Raw genomic sequence first — 20,679 nt, 5'->3', positions numbered from 1 at the left:
TCCTAAGACAGATACGTACTTCTGCTATTTATCCTGTTGTGAGTTCTCTAGCGGGTTCCTGTTATGCTTTGGCTAATTCAACATTTGCTCTAGCTGAAGGGTAACCAGGAAGCACTATCTACTTCTGAGCTGTCATCAGGGAAAACTCTAGTAGCCAGTTATTATTTCAGCCTGCCTACAGCATAGGTTTGTGATTTTGACCTTATGCAAATCTTATGTAAAGATAAGGACTTAATTTAAATCACTGCCTCACTAGCTGCCAGAAATATCAAGTGTGGCAGTGATATTCTGCCTCTAGAGAGTAAACCAGAAAGTGAGAAACAGGAAAAAGAAGGTTTCTTTGTACTGGAAGTCTTGAAGAAAGTGCAAAACTCTTCTGCAAGCCTGAAGAAAATGGAATGGTAAAATTCTCAGAGATGGCTTTGACCTGGAAGAGGGTGGAAGAGAAATCATGCTTGTTGGAGGAGAAGGGAAGCATTGTATGATCAGTTCTTCGAAGTTAAAGAACAGGGAAACATAAGTTTGCTATTATAGGTTAAACTCAGAAATGGCAATGGCAATGAGATATGAATGGAAGGACATAAGGTGTTCTTACATCGTTCTGCAACAACATCTGTTGGTGTCCAGCATAAAGAATAAACCTTTTGATTCTTTGGATTACAACTTAAACATACCCAGGTTTCAGCCACCTCTATGATTAATTCCCTTCCTAATTTAATTGCAGCCTGAAGAACAAAGTCCAGCATAATTTATCACTAGTACTTCAGTCCAGATGTCAAGAGAATTTGAGTTTTTGCATATTTTTTAAATCTTTCACCTTTCATTTATTCTGAATTTTCTTTTCCTTTGTATCTAACTGGCACAGTCTACTTCTTAATATAAGCTATGCAAATTTAATAAGTGGTTCTAAGTAATATTTTTATATGCAAAGATCCAAGAAGCAAACTAGAGAGTTTGCCTTCTGTAACGCTGTAGCACAATTTTTATTGTATAGGTGTCATTTTCCTGATCCAGTGATTACACGAAAGAGAAGTTGTTTACAATGCCACTCAGACTGTTCAGCTGAAAGCCATTTATCAAACAGCAGATAATCAAATGTTACTAAAATTAGCTTGTAGCTCTCTTTCTTCCATTGCATCTGTACAAAACAAGTGTTTCCCTGTTTGTATGCTAGATTCATAGCATACTGCAGTAAATCTTTCAGCATAGAATAGGCACATAGATGAACATGACATGTCCCACTGCCAAAGAAAGTTTATTGTTAAGACATACGCTGATGTTTGCATCATATGTTCTGCATAGGTTAATATAGTCATAAAACATGTCCTTGTTAAACACACTGTATGTAGGATGAATAACCTGAAAGAACAGTATTCACAGAAAATAACGAGGAGGATGGTATATTTTGCTTGGCTTATGTGGGTGGTAAAAACACAACCAGTAAATAAAGAAAGGCTTACCTTTTGCAGATGCTCGAGGCTTGCCAATAACTCCACAAGGGAGGGATCTCCAACAAGAGAGCCTTCCCCAGTGGTGGTCAGCCCTTAAATGGGGTCTGGGAGAGGTGGAGCCAGACTCCACCCCTTCCGGTCACACAGGTACAATGCCTTCACCTGTGCTCCTGTGGCTGACTCAGTGCTCACCTCAGGTGATCAATCAGTGGTTCAGACCACGATCCAACAGTTCCTGTACACTGTAAAACATCAGTGATAAGTAAAAAAAATATTTTCCAGAAACAGTATGTCCCTATTGAAAGTTAATTTTTCTGTAAGGAATAGCTCTGAGAGATAAGTGCTGCTCGTATCTTAAAAGAACCATTTTGCAAATACCATAAAAATAAAATAATCCTAGCACTGTTCCTCTTGTATAGGAAATCTTGGTACTCCAGAATGAACTGATCAGGGAAGGGGAGGGTAAAGGAAAACTAAAACAGATGAACAGGCTGTTTGATGAGCAGTATCAGAGCAATTTTGAACTTTCTTTAGTCTCCTGTTCCCCAGTCAGTTGATTTTGAGAGCTAACATTACAGTTATTGAACATAGAGATGAAATTGCTCTGTCCCTGCCATTGTTGGCTGAGAAGCTCTCAGTGAAGATGAAGATCAATATCAGAAAAAGCAAGTGTACCTTTCATGTGTGTTGAGGCCATTTTTCTATCTCAACAAGCTAACATTGTATTTGGTAAAATAAATACACTGAGAAACTGTCATTGAACTTCATCCAGGTGAATCTTCGTGGATGAGTGCTGAAGAAAATGACTGATGAGTGAGAAAATCATTCTATGAAATTTGCTTCCAATCAACCTTCTCAGTGACAGATAATTTTCATTTATGTAGTATGTTCTAGGAAATATTGCAGTTTCACTTTTATGAATTGATATAAATTAAATCCACTATTAATTAATCTAAAAAACTACAAAATGTGGTTAAACTGATTGATATAAAATAATCATCCTAGCATCATCTTTTCTGTGACTTTCAGTGATTGATATACTCCTATCTAAAGCAGAGGGTCAACACCCAAATCTTGAATTTGTGTGCTACTTAACTCAGGAAATACTTGGCTCTAGAGACATATTTTGCACATGAGATTATAATAAAGATGACAGATAGTGTATTATGCTTCAATTATACATTCCTGTGTAAGATTTCAAAGCACACTTTGAAAAAAAGAAGGGTGTTTCTGCAACTTGCTGAAAGTTGCCTGCCATCTGCCTTAGACTTGAACATGGAATTTTAGGTTGAAAATGGCAAAGAACTGAATCCTTATCCCTAAACAGTAACTACATATTATTTTTGCATGGTGATTGCACTAGCTGAAAATTTTCTGAAATCATGATTTCTTACTACTGCTGTTAAAGGAATTGCACCACCATGATATATGTGCCAGATGCAGCCGCGAAGACTTTCTCTCTGCTGGTTGTGGAAGTTACAAAGTTATTGGTAGCCGAAGTCTCTACAGGCCAACTGTAAAAAGATTACTTTGTGGGGCCATATGACTGGCTCTAACATATTGTTACTATCTGTCCTATGCATTCTAACATTGTATAGGCTTCAGTCCTCTTCTTCCAGCAGCAGGAACAACAAGCTTGTTTATTTATTTAATGTTTATTCATTTGTTTGTTTATTTTTCCCTACTAATCTGAACACTGCAACATACTTTGCCCTGGTTGATTACCCCAGCATTACTGTGCTTTCCTATCTAGGGACTGCACTCTGACCCAAGGCAGCACCATGCATGCAGAGTGTCAGGCAGATGTCACTAACCTGAGGGCATAACCTGTACTCTTATCTGAAGTGGAGTCACCGAGACCAGCCCAGCATGGCTGCATGGGTGTGTGCAAGATGAATAGTAACAGGGACATCAGGAGGTGAGCTCAGATGCAGTCTTTGTACTTCATGAGCCCTTCATGAACCCTTCATAAACTTCACAAATATCTGAAGCATTCCAGAGAGCACGGATTGACAGTGCTGTGTCCTGTGTTCCATTGTGGTATTGCAATTTTTCTGATTTCAAATGAAAACAATTCGAGATCTCCTGAACAGCATTCTGTGCTGGAGACTATTTGGGAAAGCTTGCAGTGGTAGAAACGAACCACAGCGTTCTGTTCTATCACTTCAGGAACAGAAAGGGTCACAAAACTCATATACTAGGAGTTAGAAGATAGCCAGATATACCACATATAGATAGATAGATACATACATAAATATATATTTGTTCTTAGTACTTAGTCAAGTGACTTGAATGCTGATAATAATGCTAATAAAAAACCTTTATTTTTTATTTTTAAGTTTTTCATAAAATATTCTGGAATTCTTTTGAATTAAAGGAACAATATAAATATCATATGTAACAACATTACTATTTATTTTCATCAGCTATCCACAAAATTAACATATGGCTGCAGAAGTAAAAGGGAAATACATATGTATATAAAGAAACAATATCTGTGCCTTCTGTGTAATGAAATCCTATATCTATTTCACTTTACAATTGATGAACAATTTTAAAAATGCTAGCTGTACTATTTTACAGTCTGCAGTATATGATGGATATATAGGTAAGAGAGATAAAAGCTACTGAAGAGCTAGGAAAGCAAAGAGTTTGTATTCTTTTTGGATCACAGACCTTCTCAGTGACCAGATCCTCAGCATTATCTCATCCCATGAAACTGAAACAGAAATAACTATTCATGCCCTATATTGGAACATTCAGCCAAGTGGAAGATGGGTTTTCTTTTATATAGCTTCTGGAAATAGTTCTGTTCCTAGGTCTGCTGTTTGTGGGGTTGGGAGGGCCAGAAAGTAGGCAGACAAAAGGTGAGAAAGTATTTGTGCTATCTTAAAAGCTGAGAAAACTTGAGATTTGACAACTTTCTTGGAGATAAAACTATGGTCTTAACCTGGGTCTGCCCCAGGATCTCATATACCTAGTTCACAGGTGTGTTGACCTCACAGATTTTGTAAATTGGTATTGACAGACCATCTCGCTGATGGTTATGGGTGATAACCATAGAGATCCTTTCACTGTCACAATGAAAGGGGTTCATGGACTCCAAGTCCTATATTTATGGTACCCGAGAGTACCAAATTGGATAAGAAAAGTGATGCATTTTAAAAAAGATAAGTATATGCTTTAAGTGTGTGAGTAGCACTGAAAAAGAAAATTAGTCTTTATTCTATTGTGACCTACTACAATGCATGGATTTCTATACTTAATGAAGTTCAACTTCTGAATTGTCCCAGTTGTTGATATAAAGCCAGGTCCTTCAAGGCAATGCAAACAGGCCTAACAGCTTTAATGTAATAAAGTACTTTAGAGAGTGCTTAAATTTAAAATTAAGTACACTCTGTGCCTTGGTATGAGCCTATGGAGGGTCTGAACTACAAACAATGAAAAGGAACAGAATGTGATTCTGTGCTGAGAGCACACAATGTGGCAGTTAGCAGTTCTTTCTGTATGTGTAAACAAACCTTACCTGTCAAGGAAAGTTATGTCACTTTGGAAAATGAATTCTGTTCATTGCAAGAGGTCTTCTGGTCTGGGAACCAATTCTTTCTGAAAAATACCATTAAATTCTTAATTCAAAACAGGCAACCAAAAAGAGCAGACCAAAGAGATCAGTTCACCACTCCATTAGCATTGTGTGACATTGGATAATTTTCTCTGCAACACTGACCTTCAGTCTCCAGCCAGCTCATTTAAAGAATGTTGCACATTATCACCTAGACAGTGTCATAGTGAAATGTGTGCTTTTCATATCAAACACTGCGCGTTTCGGAAAACATGTATGTTCTGATGAAATATAATACAAAAAATTTTTTTAATTAAAATTATATTTCCAGTGTACATTTTCAGAAGTTTCAAAAATCAATAGTTAGTTGATTTTTCAGTCCTGCAGGAATTAATTTAGACTGATTTTTTTTTTCTGCAGAATTTCATCAACAATAAAGTCATAGGTCTTTTCAACCCTGCTATTTCTGAATGTAAAATGAAAACAAAATGTCCAAATAATTATCAGAAAATTAGTTAGCCTGTAATTCTTCTTGCCAGTCAGGTACCGATACTACAAGCCAAGTTAAGCAATATCAAATATGAATCAAGCAGCTGAATTTAAAACTTGTAGATATGCAAGCATATGTTAAAAATATGTAAGTAGGCACATACATGCAGATATATAAACATTTATACACGTCTTTTTTCTTGCACAATGATTTCTTTAGACCTTGAATTTAACACATTTACTCACTGAAGCATCTCTGGAGCAGGGTTTAGAATGCACTCTAGGATTCTTCCCCAGCTAACTTACTGGATAGAAGATACTTTGCCTGTCTGATAGTATCTAATTACAAAGCCAAGAGGTGCATATTTCAGTAGAACACTCTGAGATGTTGAAAGATGATATTCTGAGGCAGAGAAGAGCATATTAGCCATTGATTTAGGTCAAAGAAAGAATTCACTACTACAGCATGAATAAAGTTAGTTGAATGCTATACCCAAATCTAGTAAAAGCCTTTTAGAAATCCCATATATGCTGAAGACTGGCATTGAAATTTGGCTTTTGTCGGAGTATTATAGTACCCATTAATCCTAGCAAAAAGATTCTGTTTGTGTTAGAATACATGTGCTCATATAATGCAAAATACAGAATTGTTTTTTGTTTGCTCATTTGTTTGCTGATTGCTTTTCATTTGTTATTGGAAACAAGTAAATTAGAAGTGCAAATTTTCAGGTGACACCACCATTGAAATTAATTATTTATGAGTATGAATGTAAATAGATATTCTTTTCACACCAATGAGAGTAAAACGTGCTTTCATACCTTCTGTCCAGAGGGAGCATTAGAAAGGTTTATTTACTACCTTTCTTCTCACTTTCTTTTATTTTTTTTTCCATTTTTATTTACTCATTTAGTTTTATTGTTCTTACTTATGACAGTTTGTGTTTTTCTTTTGTTTTTTGTTATTTCTTCATTTAAATTCTTTTCCAGTCAACCATATCCCTCCTTTCTTCTTCCCTTCCCTTCCCCCCTTCTTCTATTCTCTTCTCCTTTTCTTAGAAAAAGGGCAGCTGTTCTCAAGTCACTGGTAGTAGCATCTGTGCCAGAAAGCCATGCAGGTCATGCTGCTGTTGTTGATGGTCCCAGGCAAAATACAAGCTGTTCTGATTGATGCAATAAAACAGACAGTACCTTTGAATGATTCCATGGAAGTTGATAGCACTGTTTTGTTAACCTGTGAGCTGTAAATGATGTAGAGCATTGTTGATAAAATAATTTTGTTTCCCTCTGAATTCTTCAATCCTTTGATAGTGCTTCTAGACGGATACCATCTTTGGAACACAGTCTTTGGTCTATGTGCTTGGAAATTTCTGAATTTGACACAAAAGTCACTCCCTCTGGCCCAATGATTTTCACAGTCTTCAGGTTTCAGAGAGAATTGCTAAAGTGTAAGAAAATGGTCAATGTATGTAACTCCAAATCTTTAGGTTTGTGCATCTGTCCAATTTCCACAGCCTAAATAAAAGTTGTCATGCTAATTAACTAGAGAATTATCTTCTGTTTAATTAAAGTTAAAATGTTCTGTGCAAGTATCACATGAGATTATTATTATTTTTTTTTTTACACTACACTGTAAATGTTCATTTTCTAAGGTGGCTTTCTATTCAGTTGTTTCCAATACATGCCATATTGTAGCAAATAAATATTAAAAACATCAGCTACTGAAATGGAAAACAAAATACAAATGAACATAGATTCTCATAAAGCAAATAACTCGTAAGTCTCTCTATTTGTCTTTACCTCTCTTTTTGCTTATCAGCACAGTTCAGTACAGGTGATAGGAACGATTTTCCCTGATGTCATGAAGTCCTGCCAAGGAAAAGTTTTGTGTGATTATAGCAAAGAAAACAAGGTGCTTATTAAAATTTCCCTAAATAATTCAATGCCATTGATATTTCTTTGCTGTGAAAACGGATTTTTATTCACTGTTCCACAACAGGGAAAAATAAAGGGATGAGCATAAAAGTGACTCTGTGTACACACCTTCCACTTGATATCTTTCCAGATCACTTTACAACTTTCCATTTTTTCCGTGTCTTCAACTGCTTATTTGTATGCTGGAGGGACACCACAGCTCTGATGGTTTGCTAGATAACGATAGTCTGCATCTATCCTGCCAGCCCTGTTGTCTGGGAACAAACAGCATTAGAGATTACTGCTATGAGGAAGTGTGAATTTCCATCCCATTGACTAGCTTTGCACTTCAAAATATTGTTTTCTCTTTAGAGTGAAAATACAAGAGTGTGAAGTTGTCTTTTGAAACAGTATTGTAAGACCTCCTTTTGGTTACTTCTGAAAAGGATGAACTCTTCCTCCTGTGACCCATGCACCTTTACTAAAATATTTGGCTATGTCTATATGGAGTACTTGTCTTTTAAGCAGAGGACAAACTAATACTCTAAACTTGAAATGTGTGAATAATATGTTGGAAGAGAGTCAATTCTGCAGGAAAGATCTAACAGATTTTAGCTAGAAAATAGGATTGAGAAAAGTACTTCTCTTTTTATAAACTATTTCCTAAAATAAATTAATGGTGACTTATCACAACAAGCCTCTTCTCTGAGATGGGAGATGGAAAATAGGTAAATTGCAGATAGAATCATTGAGGGTGGAAAAGACCTCTAAGAATATCTTGTACAACTGTCCACCTCTCACCAAAATTACCCACTAAATTGCATACGTTTACAATTATGAATCCAATGATTTTAAGTGATCTGGAAAACTCGTATCTTTTTCCTGAGAACTCTTCACTGTTCATTGAATCTTGAAAATATTTTTCTAAGTAGAACATGTTTTTTTACAATTTTTTTAAAATTATTTTCTACATAGAAAAATAGATTATTACCTGATTATTTGTCAAGATCTCCAGTGCCATCAACTCAAATTCACAGCTTTGTCTTTGCAATTATTACATGACATAGCTCATTTGAACATGTCTTTTATTAGAGCAAAGTTTCTCAGACTTTTTGAAAATGTACCATTCTCTCTTGGACAAACTCACTCCTCCAGTATTTACATTCCTCAAATGCTTCATTCGAGAAAGGAAAGATGTACTATAAATGTTTACCCTTAAATAAGTGATAAAAAGTTAAATCTGCACTGTAACTTACTATGCCCAACAGAAGTAAACACTGAATATTCATAAAAAGCACTTTTTTTAGTGCTGGTTGGATTTTATCGTGTTTTGACTGAAGATCTCAATAAAAATTAGGGATATATTTGTCACTATTGCAATCATGATCTAGTTCAGCAAGGAGAGAGCTAAAATAGGTCAGTGCTGACTCAAGTTTGTGATGAAGCTTCTAGCTCCTTTAAGCTCTTGTCCTTGCCTAAAAGAGGCTGTTAACACCTGTACTAGCAGCTTGGACTTAACATAGGCATTGCCAGTCTGTACAAACAAACAGGACACACAGTTTTAACAAAATCAAGCAGCTCTAAAAACTGTTTTTGTTGCATCTTTAAAGAATTAGTGCTTTTGGAAATGAAATGAAGCTAACTCAAAGCAATGTACAGGTTGGGGAATGTGAGTGAATCTGTGTACGCTACAACAGCAAAAAGGCAATTACTTATTAACATTTGGAATCTCATCAGGATGTAAAATATGTCTGTTCCTTGCAAATACTGGGCTTGATTGACTATCTCCACTTTTTTCCAAAACATCTTACGTTGATAAACAGTTTAAATTGCCCTAAGCTGATAATTTAAAATAATTAGTTCCTCTTTCTCCATCTTTCCATTTGAGAAAAGCACAATATCAGATTTAGGTTCTAAAATGCTTCTTTTAATTTTTTTCTTAAATAATATTTTTAATGATATAGCTCAATATTTGCAAACTATGACTGTAAACATTTCATAAACTGCAGTGGGAACTAATTTCTTTTTTTCTTCCAGGTGTCAACAGTGCCAGAATTTGGCCGCATAGTAATTTATACCACCAGCCTTCGTGTGGTGAGAACCACTTTTGAAAGATGCGAACTGGTTAGAAAGATATTTCAAAACCACAGAGTTAAATTTGAAGAAAAAAATATTGCTCTGAACAGTGATTATGGAAAAGAACTAGATGAGAGATGCAGGAGGGTGTGTGAAGCTCCATCCCTGCCTGTTGTGTTTATTGATGGTCATTACCTTGGGGTAAGTAATGAATCGATGAAGTCTGTAAGAACAGATGAAAATTGTTACATTATTTGTGAAATTGCAGTGTTGGACTGTACACTGGTAAGTTTCATGCAAGGACACAACTCAGAGCTGTGGAGAGGCTTTCAGGAGGTAAAATGTAGTAATTCTATCTAAATCATCCTGTGTTTCTTACAAAATAGCTAATTTTTGTAGCTGAAACCACAAAAATCTAGAGAAATAGATTTTTTTTCTTCATGAGAACCTGTGCGCATGATTGACTCAGGAAAATTAATACACACAGCAAAATTAATACACACAGCATGAATCTTTCATTTAGTAACATCTGCATTGAATATGAGCCTGTCTAAGAGCATACAGCTTAAGAGCTGAAGCATGCACGATGTGGTATATCAAGCAATTGTAATCAGTTCAACATTGTTTAAAATACAGAATTGATTAACACTTAAAATCAATCAGTAAAAAGAGAAAAACTTCCCAAGGTCGTTCTGCTGCAAGAGTAGAAAACTATAATTCAAATTTGTACTTTGGGGCAAGAAAACTACCATTTTGTTCAGGCCTGTTCTTCAGAAACATCTTTCAGAATCTCAAAAAATCAGAGTTTTAAAGAAAAAAAATCTGTAAAGGGATATGAACAAAATAGCACAGAGCTTAGAAAAGGTATTTGTCTCAAGCAGTACAGAAGTAGCAATTAGCACCAACAGCGAGTCTATGATTTGTGGAGGTAAACTGTATTTAAACACAGCAGGGCTGGTTTGCTGGTACTATAAAATATTCAAATAATGAAATAAAAGGCAATCAACAAACAGCACATAATTGATGTTGGAGATGCGAAAAAACACTCTTTCTGCCTTTTCCTGGGGGACTGGAATTCTGCCAAACTCTCTGTACTCTGCCTTTCCTTGAGACCCAGACTGCTGCAGAACCCGCAGAATGGGCAATGTGCAAGTGGGTATCAGCAGGCAGAGAATTTCAGTTCACAGTAATGGCTGCTTTCTCAAGGCCCTGAGACAGACTGCTCTCCAGCCAACCAGGAACAGCACTGCTTCTTTCAAAAGCAGTTTAAAATTCATCAGGATTTGGAGTAAGGTTTACTCACCTAACTGGCATGTTAAAAAAATAAATAAATTCACATGAGCTATGACCAAGTTCAAGAATATATCACTATGATCCATTTGTCAGAAGACATCACTTAAGATACTGAAAAGCACTGAATAAATTATTTGTTCAGCCTGATTACAGTTATTTTATATGACGAATGGTCCATTAATTCACTGCTTTTTATTTAATTTTAGTGTTTTGAAGATCAAGGGATACTTGCTTTTTAATGGAAGAGCAACAGTGTAGCAAGCAATATAATCTTATTAAAACTAAGTATTTTATGGGATATTTTACGCAGATGTAGAAATGAATGAAAGCAAATTAGGGAGCCAGCTGTCTATAGCAGAGAGGCATCTAGCTGTCAAACTACCTGCTTGCACCAGTAGATTAAAAATGAAGAAAGAATTCTGACCTACAAACATCTATTACAACATGGAAACTCTATTCATATTGTTTAAAGATAGAAAATGTATCTGTTGACCTAATAAAAAGAGGACAGAATCAAATCACTGAGAAAGAGAAAAAAACTGGGGGGCTAGTCAGCATATTGAGAAGGTTACTGACATTTACCCATTCTTCCAGGATACGGAAGCAGTCACGCCTGAGCTAGGCCAGGCTGAGAGGGCTCTGAGCACCCTGATCTAGCAGTAGGTGTCCCCATTAATTGCAAGGGAACTGGACTAGATGGTTTCTAAGGATCCCTTTCAATTCAAAAGATTTAATGATTCCATTATTCCATCTGCTGCCTTGTGGGTGGGTTTTTGCAGGGCAGCACTGTGCTGTGCTCATGTTTCAGCAAAGCGTAATCGAGAGCTTAATGCACAATTTGGTCACGTTGGTAACAGTGGATATTTCAATATCAACTTTTGTGATTATTATCTTCTGAAATATAAATGTACACAGAAATCCAGTAGCCTAGTGTGCTTGTAAATTAATCATGCATTATTTTTTGTCCCTCTCTCTCTCTTTAATTTTGAATATTTATTTCCTAATAAATCCTTTCCCAAAGGAGATTGTATGTAGTAATACAAAAGAGGATCTATATTGAGCCAGGCACCTTTCAATGAGTCATAAGGATAAAAAACCACCCTCATTAAAATATGAACAGTTTTGAAAAGAGACAAGATTATTTTTAATGAGATAAATGTAACAAAAGCACTGGAACAAAGTGTATGTTCATGTGACAAAAGAACATGGTATTTGCATTGCTCAGAAAGCCTGATGGGCTTGTAGAGTACTGCAAGCTGTGTGGATAAATCGTCACAGCGCTGTAGAATTTATCATTGCCTGCACAGGGGAAACAAAAAGACCCAGCTTCTTCAGTAGAAGCAAAAGGAAAACCATATTGAGCCTCTATCAAGGAAAGCCCTATGTACTGCATTACAGCAGATTTTTTAATCTCATTTTTTTCAGCATTGAATCATTGCATATGTTGACACATGCTTTCTAAACATCAGTGTTTCGGGAAATAGCAGGTTCTTCCTGTAGCATGCTCTTTACCATCTGATCCAGTTCCCCCTCACCCTTTACCAGAGGCTGTCTCCATCTGAAATAGAATTATGCCATCTGCTGGGGTATCAAAGCAGAGAAAAATGATTTCCAGAATGCAGAAAGCATCACCAAGAAAACACTGGAGCATTCATTTACTCTTTCACAAACACACTAAACATTTATATTATGTAAAGTCCCTTCCTGCTGGGAGAGGGATGAAAAGAGACAATAAAATAATAAATAAATAAAACCCAATCAGGATCAACCCTAATAAACATATTTACTCACTACAATTTTAAAACACAATTAATTCATTTATTTTTCATTTTAAATACATTACTAAATGCCAGCTGTCATTCAAAAGTGCTCTAAACATTTTCAAATATGTACATTTATGATTATTATTATTGCAAAGATACAACTTCCTATTTAGTTTTCTCAGCTGAAATCTACTATGGTATGAGATCTGCAGTAAAAATATTTTCACTTATTATTTATTGCTATTTCCCAAGACTGATGAAGCCATTTTTCTAATTGTTTTCAGGAAATACATATATATAAAGTATAATTTGTTATTCAAACTGTAACATTTTCTTTCTTCCTTCTTTCCAGTGCCATTTATGATTAGTACCTCTCAATTGCATTCATTTTTCACTAAGTAAACATATTTCTTGACTTTTCATTAGTGGGGTAGGTGTGAATGGCTCTGTGGCAGTAAAGCTATGATATGACTGCTACATTCAGTTAAATGCTTCCTCCGCTTTAAAATTTCAGAAACAGCAGGATTTGATTGTATGTCCTCTCCATAAGAAATCTGTTCACTCCCTATATTTCAAATATAACATTTCTGGTGCTTATACCACACTGCAGTTGCACTTTTCTCTGTTTATTGGCAGATTTCCAGGTGTTTAATCTCATTCCATACATGTTCACAAAAGATACTTGGATTCAGCTGTTCCCTACAAACCACAAAGCAGCCAAGATTGGCTTCCAGCCCACCCTCATTTACTATTTCTGTGCTGTGCTAGTTTTAATCTGTATGCAAGGAATGATGCAGAAGAAAGGCTACTTCCCCTTGTCAGCAGGCATTCTAGTACAGCCAAACCCAGACACATAGATAGAGATGCATCCTGTGATGAGGAATTACATCATGGCAATGGTAACAGGTTGCATTTATGATGGATGAGCAACACGCTGGTTTAATGACAAGACAGAGCTGAGGTAGTAGGTAATTTACTGGGCTTGTCCTAGTTCTGCAATTAGTGGGACCATACCTGAAATATGATGCTAATTACTGCATGTTCTCAAAAGAAAACTGAGAAAGTGGTTTGAAAAAGAAAACCAGTGTAGACAACCTTTTGATCAATTTAGCCAATTCTGTACGTAGCAAACACCTCACTGCAGCCCCTAGGCTAGATCACACAGACAGCTATTTACACTAGCAGATTGGACATTAGCAAGCTGGAGCTTGGAACATTTCCCTGGTTCACAAAACTGAAAGCTCTCCTCTTTTGGCTAAATGTCATGGTGCCTGCAAGTTGTACTCTAAATGTCCATCTTCAGATGGACAGACTCTTGCCTGTGTCACATCCCTTTGTGGTCAATTGTAGATTGAGTACAGTCTGAGAAAAAAAAGGCATCACTTTCTGATCAGAATGCAGCTACTGGACTTAAATTTAACAGCTGCTTTAATTACTCCATTAATTACAGACACTGCACATTAGGCTTCACAGATTCAAAGGGTAGATTAACCTCTGCAAAGTGTCTTTTATTCAAATTTCACTTGAGGCAAATGTTAATCAAAAGGACATATTTAAACACTTGAAAATGCTGATAGTCATTTGGAAGTGTGGTTTTTAATTTTAAAGACATAGTAATGAGACTTTCCACTTTGAGAATAACACAGCTGGCTGACTGAATGTCACCTGAAATATAAATCCTTTGAAATATCAATCTATAATAAGAAACCTGTCAGACTTTTAATTTCAGGCCTCCTAAATCCAGTCATCATTGCTGCACAGTACCATTGTATCTCCGAGCAGAAGTCATAAGAATGGTATGATAAGTTTTGCCAACTGCTGCTGCAGAGAACTTCCTAAATGAGGGCAAATAAGGGTTTGACCTGTTTAGGGAATTTGCGGTGCTGCAATTACATCAGTAAAGCTACAAATCCTTAGTGTCTCTGACTTGCACTTGAAAGTGCAAACTCTCAAGCCACTGCAGCACGTTTGAGCATTAGCCAACGCTCTGTGGGCCTTCTTGACAAACCCTGGCTTTGCTGTGCCAGTTGCTCCTGCTGCCCATTCTTTGTGAAAACAGAAAGAAAGATTAGAGGACAAATGTGAAGGAGGCTGCTAAAAGCTTCTCTGCTGGGGGGCTGTGATGCATATGTTGAAGCTCGTATGCGCTGTGTGTACCGTATGTAATAGATCTCAGTAGAGACATATTCAGCGTAAGCAATGCTAGCTGATCTGTTCTCCTGTCATCTTCCACATAATTAACCACAAATAATTACCTCGCAGGTAGTTTTTCTTAAATCCTTTTGGAATCAGAACATTGAAAGACTAGTGTTTACTGCAAGAAGTTTCACTAACATCAACTAAAACATTAACATCTTGCTTCTAGAATGAAATGCAGTTCTGTGATTACAAACATTTCTGCATTAGAGAGGGTGAACATGGTATAGGAGCCTGCAATAGACCTGTTCATCATACACAGAGTCAGGAGTTAATTTCTTTGTGCAAAGCCACAGCAAAACGTCTTTCAACAAACCTCTGTAAGCTGTCATGTAAATTTCATTGCAAAGTTTTTCTGTCCCTTAGTTGGCATTTGGGATACACTCTGAAGTGGTTCTGTATATAGTAGTACTCAGCTGAATTCAGAACTGCTGGCCACTTCCCTGCCTATTCTGCACCTTGGAAGAAGTAGCCATGGTCAGCTCAAAGGAAAGGCTGCAGGCTGACAGATCAGACTTGCCAATCTCCAGCATCCCCTTGCACCTCCCTGCTCACAGATTCACAAAAGATGAATTTCAGCAGTCTGGGCATTCTGGGACTGGGAAAGTGGAGCAATGCAATTACAAGAACCCACCAATCATGGCTAATTGTCCTCAGCTTTGAGTAAGTGCAAGATGGTGGAGAGGTGGAAGCCTGGGCCTTGTTCATGCTCTGCTGTGAGCTGGTTTTGTGACTGTGCCATTCCCTTCTGTTCATGCCTCAGTTTCCTCACCTTTTGTCAGTCTCTTGTGAATCACTGATTTAAAGAATCCCTATGCACTTGGCAGTAATCATAATTCAGTATATTTGGTTACATAACTGGTATGTAAACATTCAAATACAGCTCTCTAGTTACAGATGGGAAAGAAATTAAATTACGTAAATAAAAGGGAAAAAAATTTACATCATCTTTAACATTTCCATTTTTTTCTCCAATAATCACTTATAATTTACTTTCAGAAGGAAAAAAGAATTACCTCAGCACTGCCTTTGTTCAATTCACAGAGCCCCTCAGAGGCCCAGTGTACTCAGACTGAATTATTATTATTCATTGTTGTGTCTGAATTTAAAGTCACTACAGTATTTTCATTACACTTCTTCTCCTGTTATACATTCCATGTATTACATCTTAATTCAATACTCAACTGCTAGAATACTTGAAATACAATTTTCTCCTCTCATTTAGCTGCATTCTCTGATGTGTTATGTATTTGTGTAACTATAATTTTTATATAGTAACTAGACATTTTTTATTCTGTCAGGAACCATACTCTATAAAATAAAGTGAGCACAACCAGAATTTCCAAGCTGTGTCACCTATTATGAAGGGGAAATGCAATAGCAACACTTTGTAACTAACCTCAGACAGTTATACCATAACTACCATCTCCTCTCCGACTACGACTCCTCCCCTTCTAGCATTTCTAAGGTTGACCTAATTACAAAATACTTAATGCGAGTTAAATCTGTACTCAGCTTGCTTAAATTTTCAAGACCAAACCTTCTAATCATCTCAGGCTTTTCATGCTGACCTTTTTTCTTCTTTTTTCTTCTTACTAATAGGGTGCTGAGAAAATTTTGCTAATGAACGAATCTGGGGAGCTGCAGGATCTCTTAACCAAAATTGAGGTAATTATATTTCTGCAAATAATCATAGGGAACATACACTGAATATTTACAATTGAGAATGCTTTTCTCAACTTCTCTTCTGTTGCGAACTGATGACTCCAAATTGAAATTGAATAGCTAACCAGGAACTCTTGAACAAATGTGTACATGTAATTAAAATGTGCAGAGTTGTTATCTGAGGGATAGAATAGCTGGTAACTCTCCCCAACATTTTTCATTAGTTTGGAATAATTTTCCCCACATGCTGCATTTGGGGAGGCCCTATAACATTAGTACCTAACCCAATGTAGGTCTTAATATTCACACAGCAAGTACATTTAAAAGACAAAAGATGCCAGGCTGCAGCAGCTTATGATAACTGCTTACTGAATACAATAACTACTTTGAATGCAGTTACCTGCTGAGTTTTATCACAAAAATGGTTTTGCTACAATTACATAAGGGGCAGTCATGTTTCTTCATTAGCGAAGATACAGAGAGTGGTTATAGAAACTATCTGTTACAGAGAGAAAAAGTGATTTTTTGAGCCACTAAAATAAAATGTTTTTCTTTCTCTCTCTTTGTTTAGCTTTCTACGTGGAAAGGTTGTTACATACAAACTGAACAAATAAAAATGAATTTAATTTGTAAAATAATGGCACTGTATTAAAATTTTGAGATTAACTGCAATAATATTCAATGATGTAAACTACCATCTTAAATTACAAAATACAAGGACACTCCTGAGATAAAAGTGAATGACAGATTTACACTAAGATTTTTCTAAGCATTGCCTCTGGATTAAAAGGAGTTGTTTGTCCAGTAAAGAAGAATGGAGGAAAAAAAACAACCAACGTAACCTTTCTGATATTCTTATTCTACTGCATTTCTAGTTGGTTTGTCCCCCATACAGATTCCCCACAACTCTGATTTTTGTTTGAAAGATGTATGCACTGCATAATCTATTAATCTTCCTATGTCTTCTCCTTACCTATATTGATAATCTAACAGACCAATAAAACATATAGCAAGAAAACATGATGTAAGTATTTTGCATAACTACTAAAACCAAAATATGCCACTTAAGATAAATTTGCACAGTAGCTGCTGTGCATGAGCCAAAGTACTGTTGTATCAATAGTTTTGGCAAGTGAAGTAAGTAGGAACATATTTCTACATTGCAGTAAGGGTTTGGAGCAGAATAATACATCACCACTAAGCAATCATTTCATAAATCAGCAGTATTTTCACAATGTATAACAATTAGGTCACTTGAGCAAATGTAAGACCTGCATGCAGCAGTTTTCTTCTAATACAACGTGAAAAATTATTTTCTTCTTTTCCACCTAGAGCTTCCATGTTCTAGACACAAATATGAATACACAACATTTCCTACAGCGCTACTTCTCAGAAGCTATGAATTACTTTTTTTGATATGATCAAATCTAAATGTAATAGGAGTGTATTCAGCATAATCATGCAAATGATAAAAGTCATAATATCTTAACATACATTGATATAAAACCAATCAATTCCAGTACTTAAAAGAATTAATCTATGACTACAGCAGATTAATGTATGCAAGCTTTCATTTTGCTAGCTATTTTGGCAAATATGAACACAGGTTACTGAGGTATAATGAGACTGACAGATCTCTAGTGAGCCTCTCTAGCTACTACGTGTGTCTTGTAACACGAGTAATCTCAAAGATGATACTCAAAAAATAGTATAGATGATGGTATATTTGAATAGGTCTATATATAGATAGTACACATAATACAAAAAGGAAGATGGCTCACCTTAAAGATGACAAAGGTTTGCAGTAGACTCCCCTCCCACGTAGGAGGGATCTCCAAGAAGAGATCCTTTCCTGGTGGTGGTCAGCCCTTAAATGGGGTTTGGGAGAGGTGGAGCCAGGCTCCACCCCTTCCAATCACACAGGTATATCACCTCCACCTGTGCCCCCATGGCTGACTCAGTGCTCACCTCAGGTGACCAATCAGTGGTTCAGGCCGTGATTCAGCAGTTCCCATACATGTCTCTACAAAGAGAAAGGCAGACACACTGCTCTTCTGTGGTGGCATACCTTAGGATAAGGAGGTGGAATTTTCTCAAGATGGGAACAAATAGACGTTTCTGAGAAGCTGTCCCAGAGGCCTCTTTGTCCAAGAGCTTATGATGGTTGATGAAGTAACATTTTTATCTTTCTCACTTTCTTCCTTGAGCAGAGAGTCCAGCATCCTCACGAGTGCCCCTCCTGTGGGGGCTTTGGTTTCCTTCCGTGCTCAGTGTGCCATGGGAGCAAGATGTCTGTGTTTCGGAACTGCTTTACAGACTCATTCAAAGCCCTCAAGTGCACAGCTTGCAATGAGAATGGTCTACAGCGCTGCAGAAGCTGTGCAGGTTAAAAATTGGCATCTCCACATGTGCAACCCTATTTTATTGTACTGCAACAGTTTGTAATATAATTTTTTTTTTAAATTAATCTGTTTATCTAATTCACCCAATAAAAATCCATTTATAGTATGTTTCTGCTGTTTAGTCACTGGAACCCTTTCAATCTATGGCTGACTATAGCATGAACGCTGATGTGTATATTTCCACATTCTTTATAGATAGATTTGTTGTAAGCACAGAAAATTTGGTAGACATTTGGATTTGAAATCTTTCCTTCTTCTATGGGTGATCACCAGCAATACTGAGCAAGTGAGAAGAAAATACAGTTATCAATTGCATGGAAATTACTAACATTAAACTTGGTAACTGTTACGGATCAAGGTCTAGTCTAGTTCACCTGTTGAAGAGCATTTGTTCTTTCCAGGAGGATCATTGTTCAGACACATCCACCACTACATACAACTGTTATTTTTGAAGATTTTCCCCAAAAGGAACAGAAGAGAATTAGTCAGTGGTTAGTCTGAATGCACTGTAGACTCCACGTTGAGTATATTCCTTTTGGGAAATATCACACACAGTTCTGAAGAGTGCTTTTCAACAGGGCACATTAGTATACAACCTTCATTCTCTTTACATTTGCCCATACTCCTTTAAATTATTTTGTGCATAGCATAACTGTTTTATTAAATAGTATACCTACAGCTGCATAAAGCATGATTTGCAAAAATACTCCTCATAAATTTAAGTTTCTTGCTACACTATTTCCCTTATCTGAATCTACAGAAAGAAAAAATTTCTCCACTTTCATAGAATCACCATGGTTGGAAAAGACCTCCAAGGTCATCCAGTCCAAACATCTACTTAACACAAATAATTCCTACTAAACCACATTTCTCAGTACAACATCTAAATGTTTCTTGAACACCTCCAGGGATCCGCCACATCCCAGGGCAGCCTGTTCCAGTGCCAGGTCACTCTTTCAGAGTTTTTCCTAACTTCCAACCAGAATCTGCCATAGCACAACTTGAGACCATTCCCTCTTGTCCCTTACTAGTTACATGGGGGAAGAGGCCAACTCCTACCTTGCCACAGTCTCTCTTCAGGTAGTTGTAGAGAGCAGTAAGGTCTCTGGTTGAGCCTCCTCTTCCACAGACCAAACAATCCCAGTTCCCTCAGCAGCACTTCATAAGGCTTATGCTCCAGAACTCTCCAAATCCACCTTCATTCCACTTGCTATATTTAGAGATGGTTGTTGGTGTTAAGAGTTGGAGAAGCTGGACTACCATATCTTTTTGAAGATTTGAATATAAAGGACTAATGGTGTATTCTATGAGCTACTAGATGGGCAGGCCTGAAAATGCTATAAGATACTACTGGTCTTGTAGCCTCTACAGTGACAGAGTGAATGTTTCTGTCTTCTACATAACATGAGAGAGATTATATTTTCTACAGAGGAAATCCATAAATCTTAGAAGCACCTCAGCTATAAAACTAAATTGTAGATGTGTTTAATTTATAAGTGCACAAATAGCAAATTCCTGAGATGTTTGGGTTTTTATTCATAAAAACAGGAAATTAATTTTACTGAGATGAGTTTTACAATCTTCATGAGAGTATATACAATGGCAGATTCTTTGGTTACTTTTTATAGCTACTGCCTTTGTATTGTACTGCATTTAATTTTATTCATTTAGCCTTAGACACATTATTTGATCACAAAAGCATTTGACAGGAAACATTTATGCTGTAAACAATTTAGGAAGAAGAATTTAGACTGCATAACTTACTTTAAAAATTTAGAGATTATACTAATGGACATTGTAAGCCAACAATGACTTGAAAAGTAGAAATTATTAGAAAAAAATTATTATATTTAATCCTATTTTTCTTCCTT

The 20,679-nt window shown here is 36.5% G+C and overlaps 1 protein-coding gene across 1 annotated transcript in view; it reads left to right on the top strand.

Annotated features, from left to right (window-relative positions):
* GRXCR1 (glutaredoxin and cysteine rich domain containing 1) overlaps positions 1 to 18,796 on the top strand; it is a 33,095-nt gene extending 14,299 nt beyond the window's left edge. Inside the window, exons 2-4 of the mRNA XM_065736129.1 lie at positions 9,451 to 9,690; positions 16,344 to 16,409; positions 18,617 to 18,796. Coding sequence (XP_065592201.1) covers positions 9,451 to 9,690; positions 16,344 to 16,409; positions 18,617 to 18,796 — 486 coding nt within the window. The remainder of the gene's footprint in view (positions 1 to 9,450; positions 9,691 to 16,343; positions 16,410 to 18,616) is intronic.
* Positions 18,797 to 20,679: the final 1,883 nt, after the last annotated feature.

The sequence above is a fragment of the Cyrtonyx montezumae genome, unplaced genomic scaffold (assembly GCF_038088225.1).
Source record: "Cyrtonyx montezumae isolate F1298 unplaced genomic scaffold, pur_monq_1.0 scaffold_2, whole genome shotgun sequence".
NCBI lineage: Eukaryota > Metazoa > Chordata > Aves > Galliformes > Odontophoridae > Cyrtonyx > Cyrtonyx montezumae.
The sequence above is the reverse complement of the archived record's forward strand: the minus strand, read 5'-3'. Positions and strand labels throughout refer to the sequence as shown.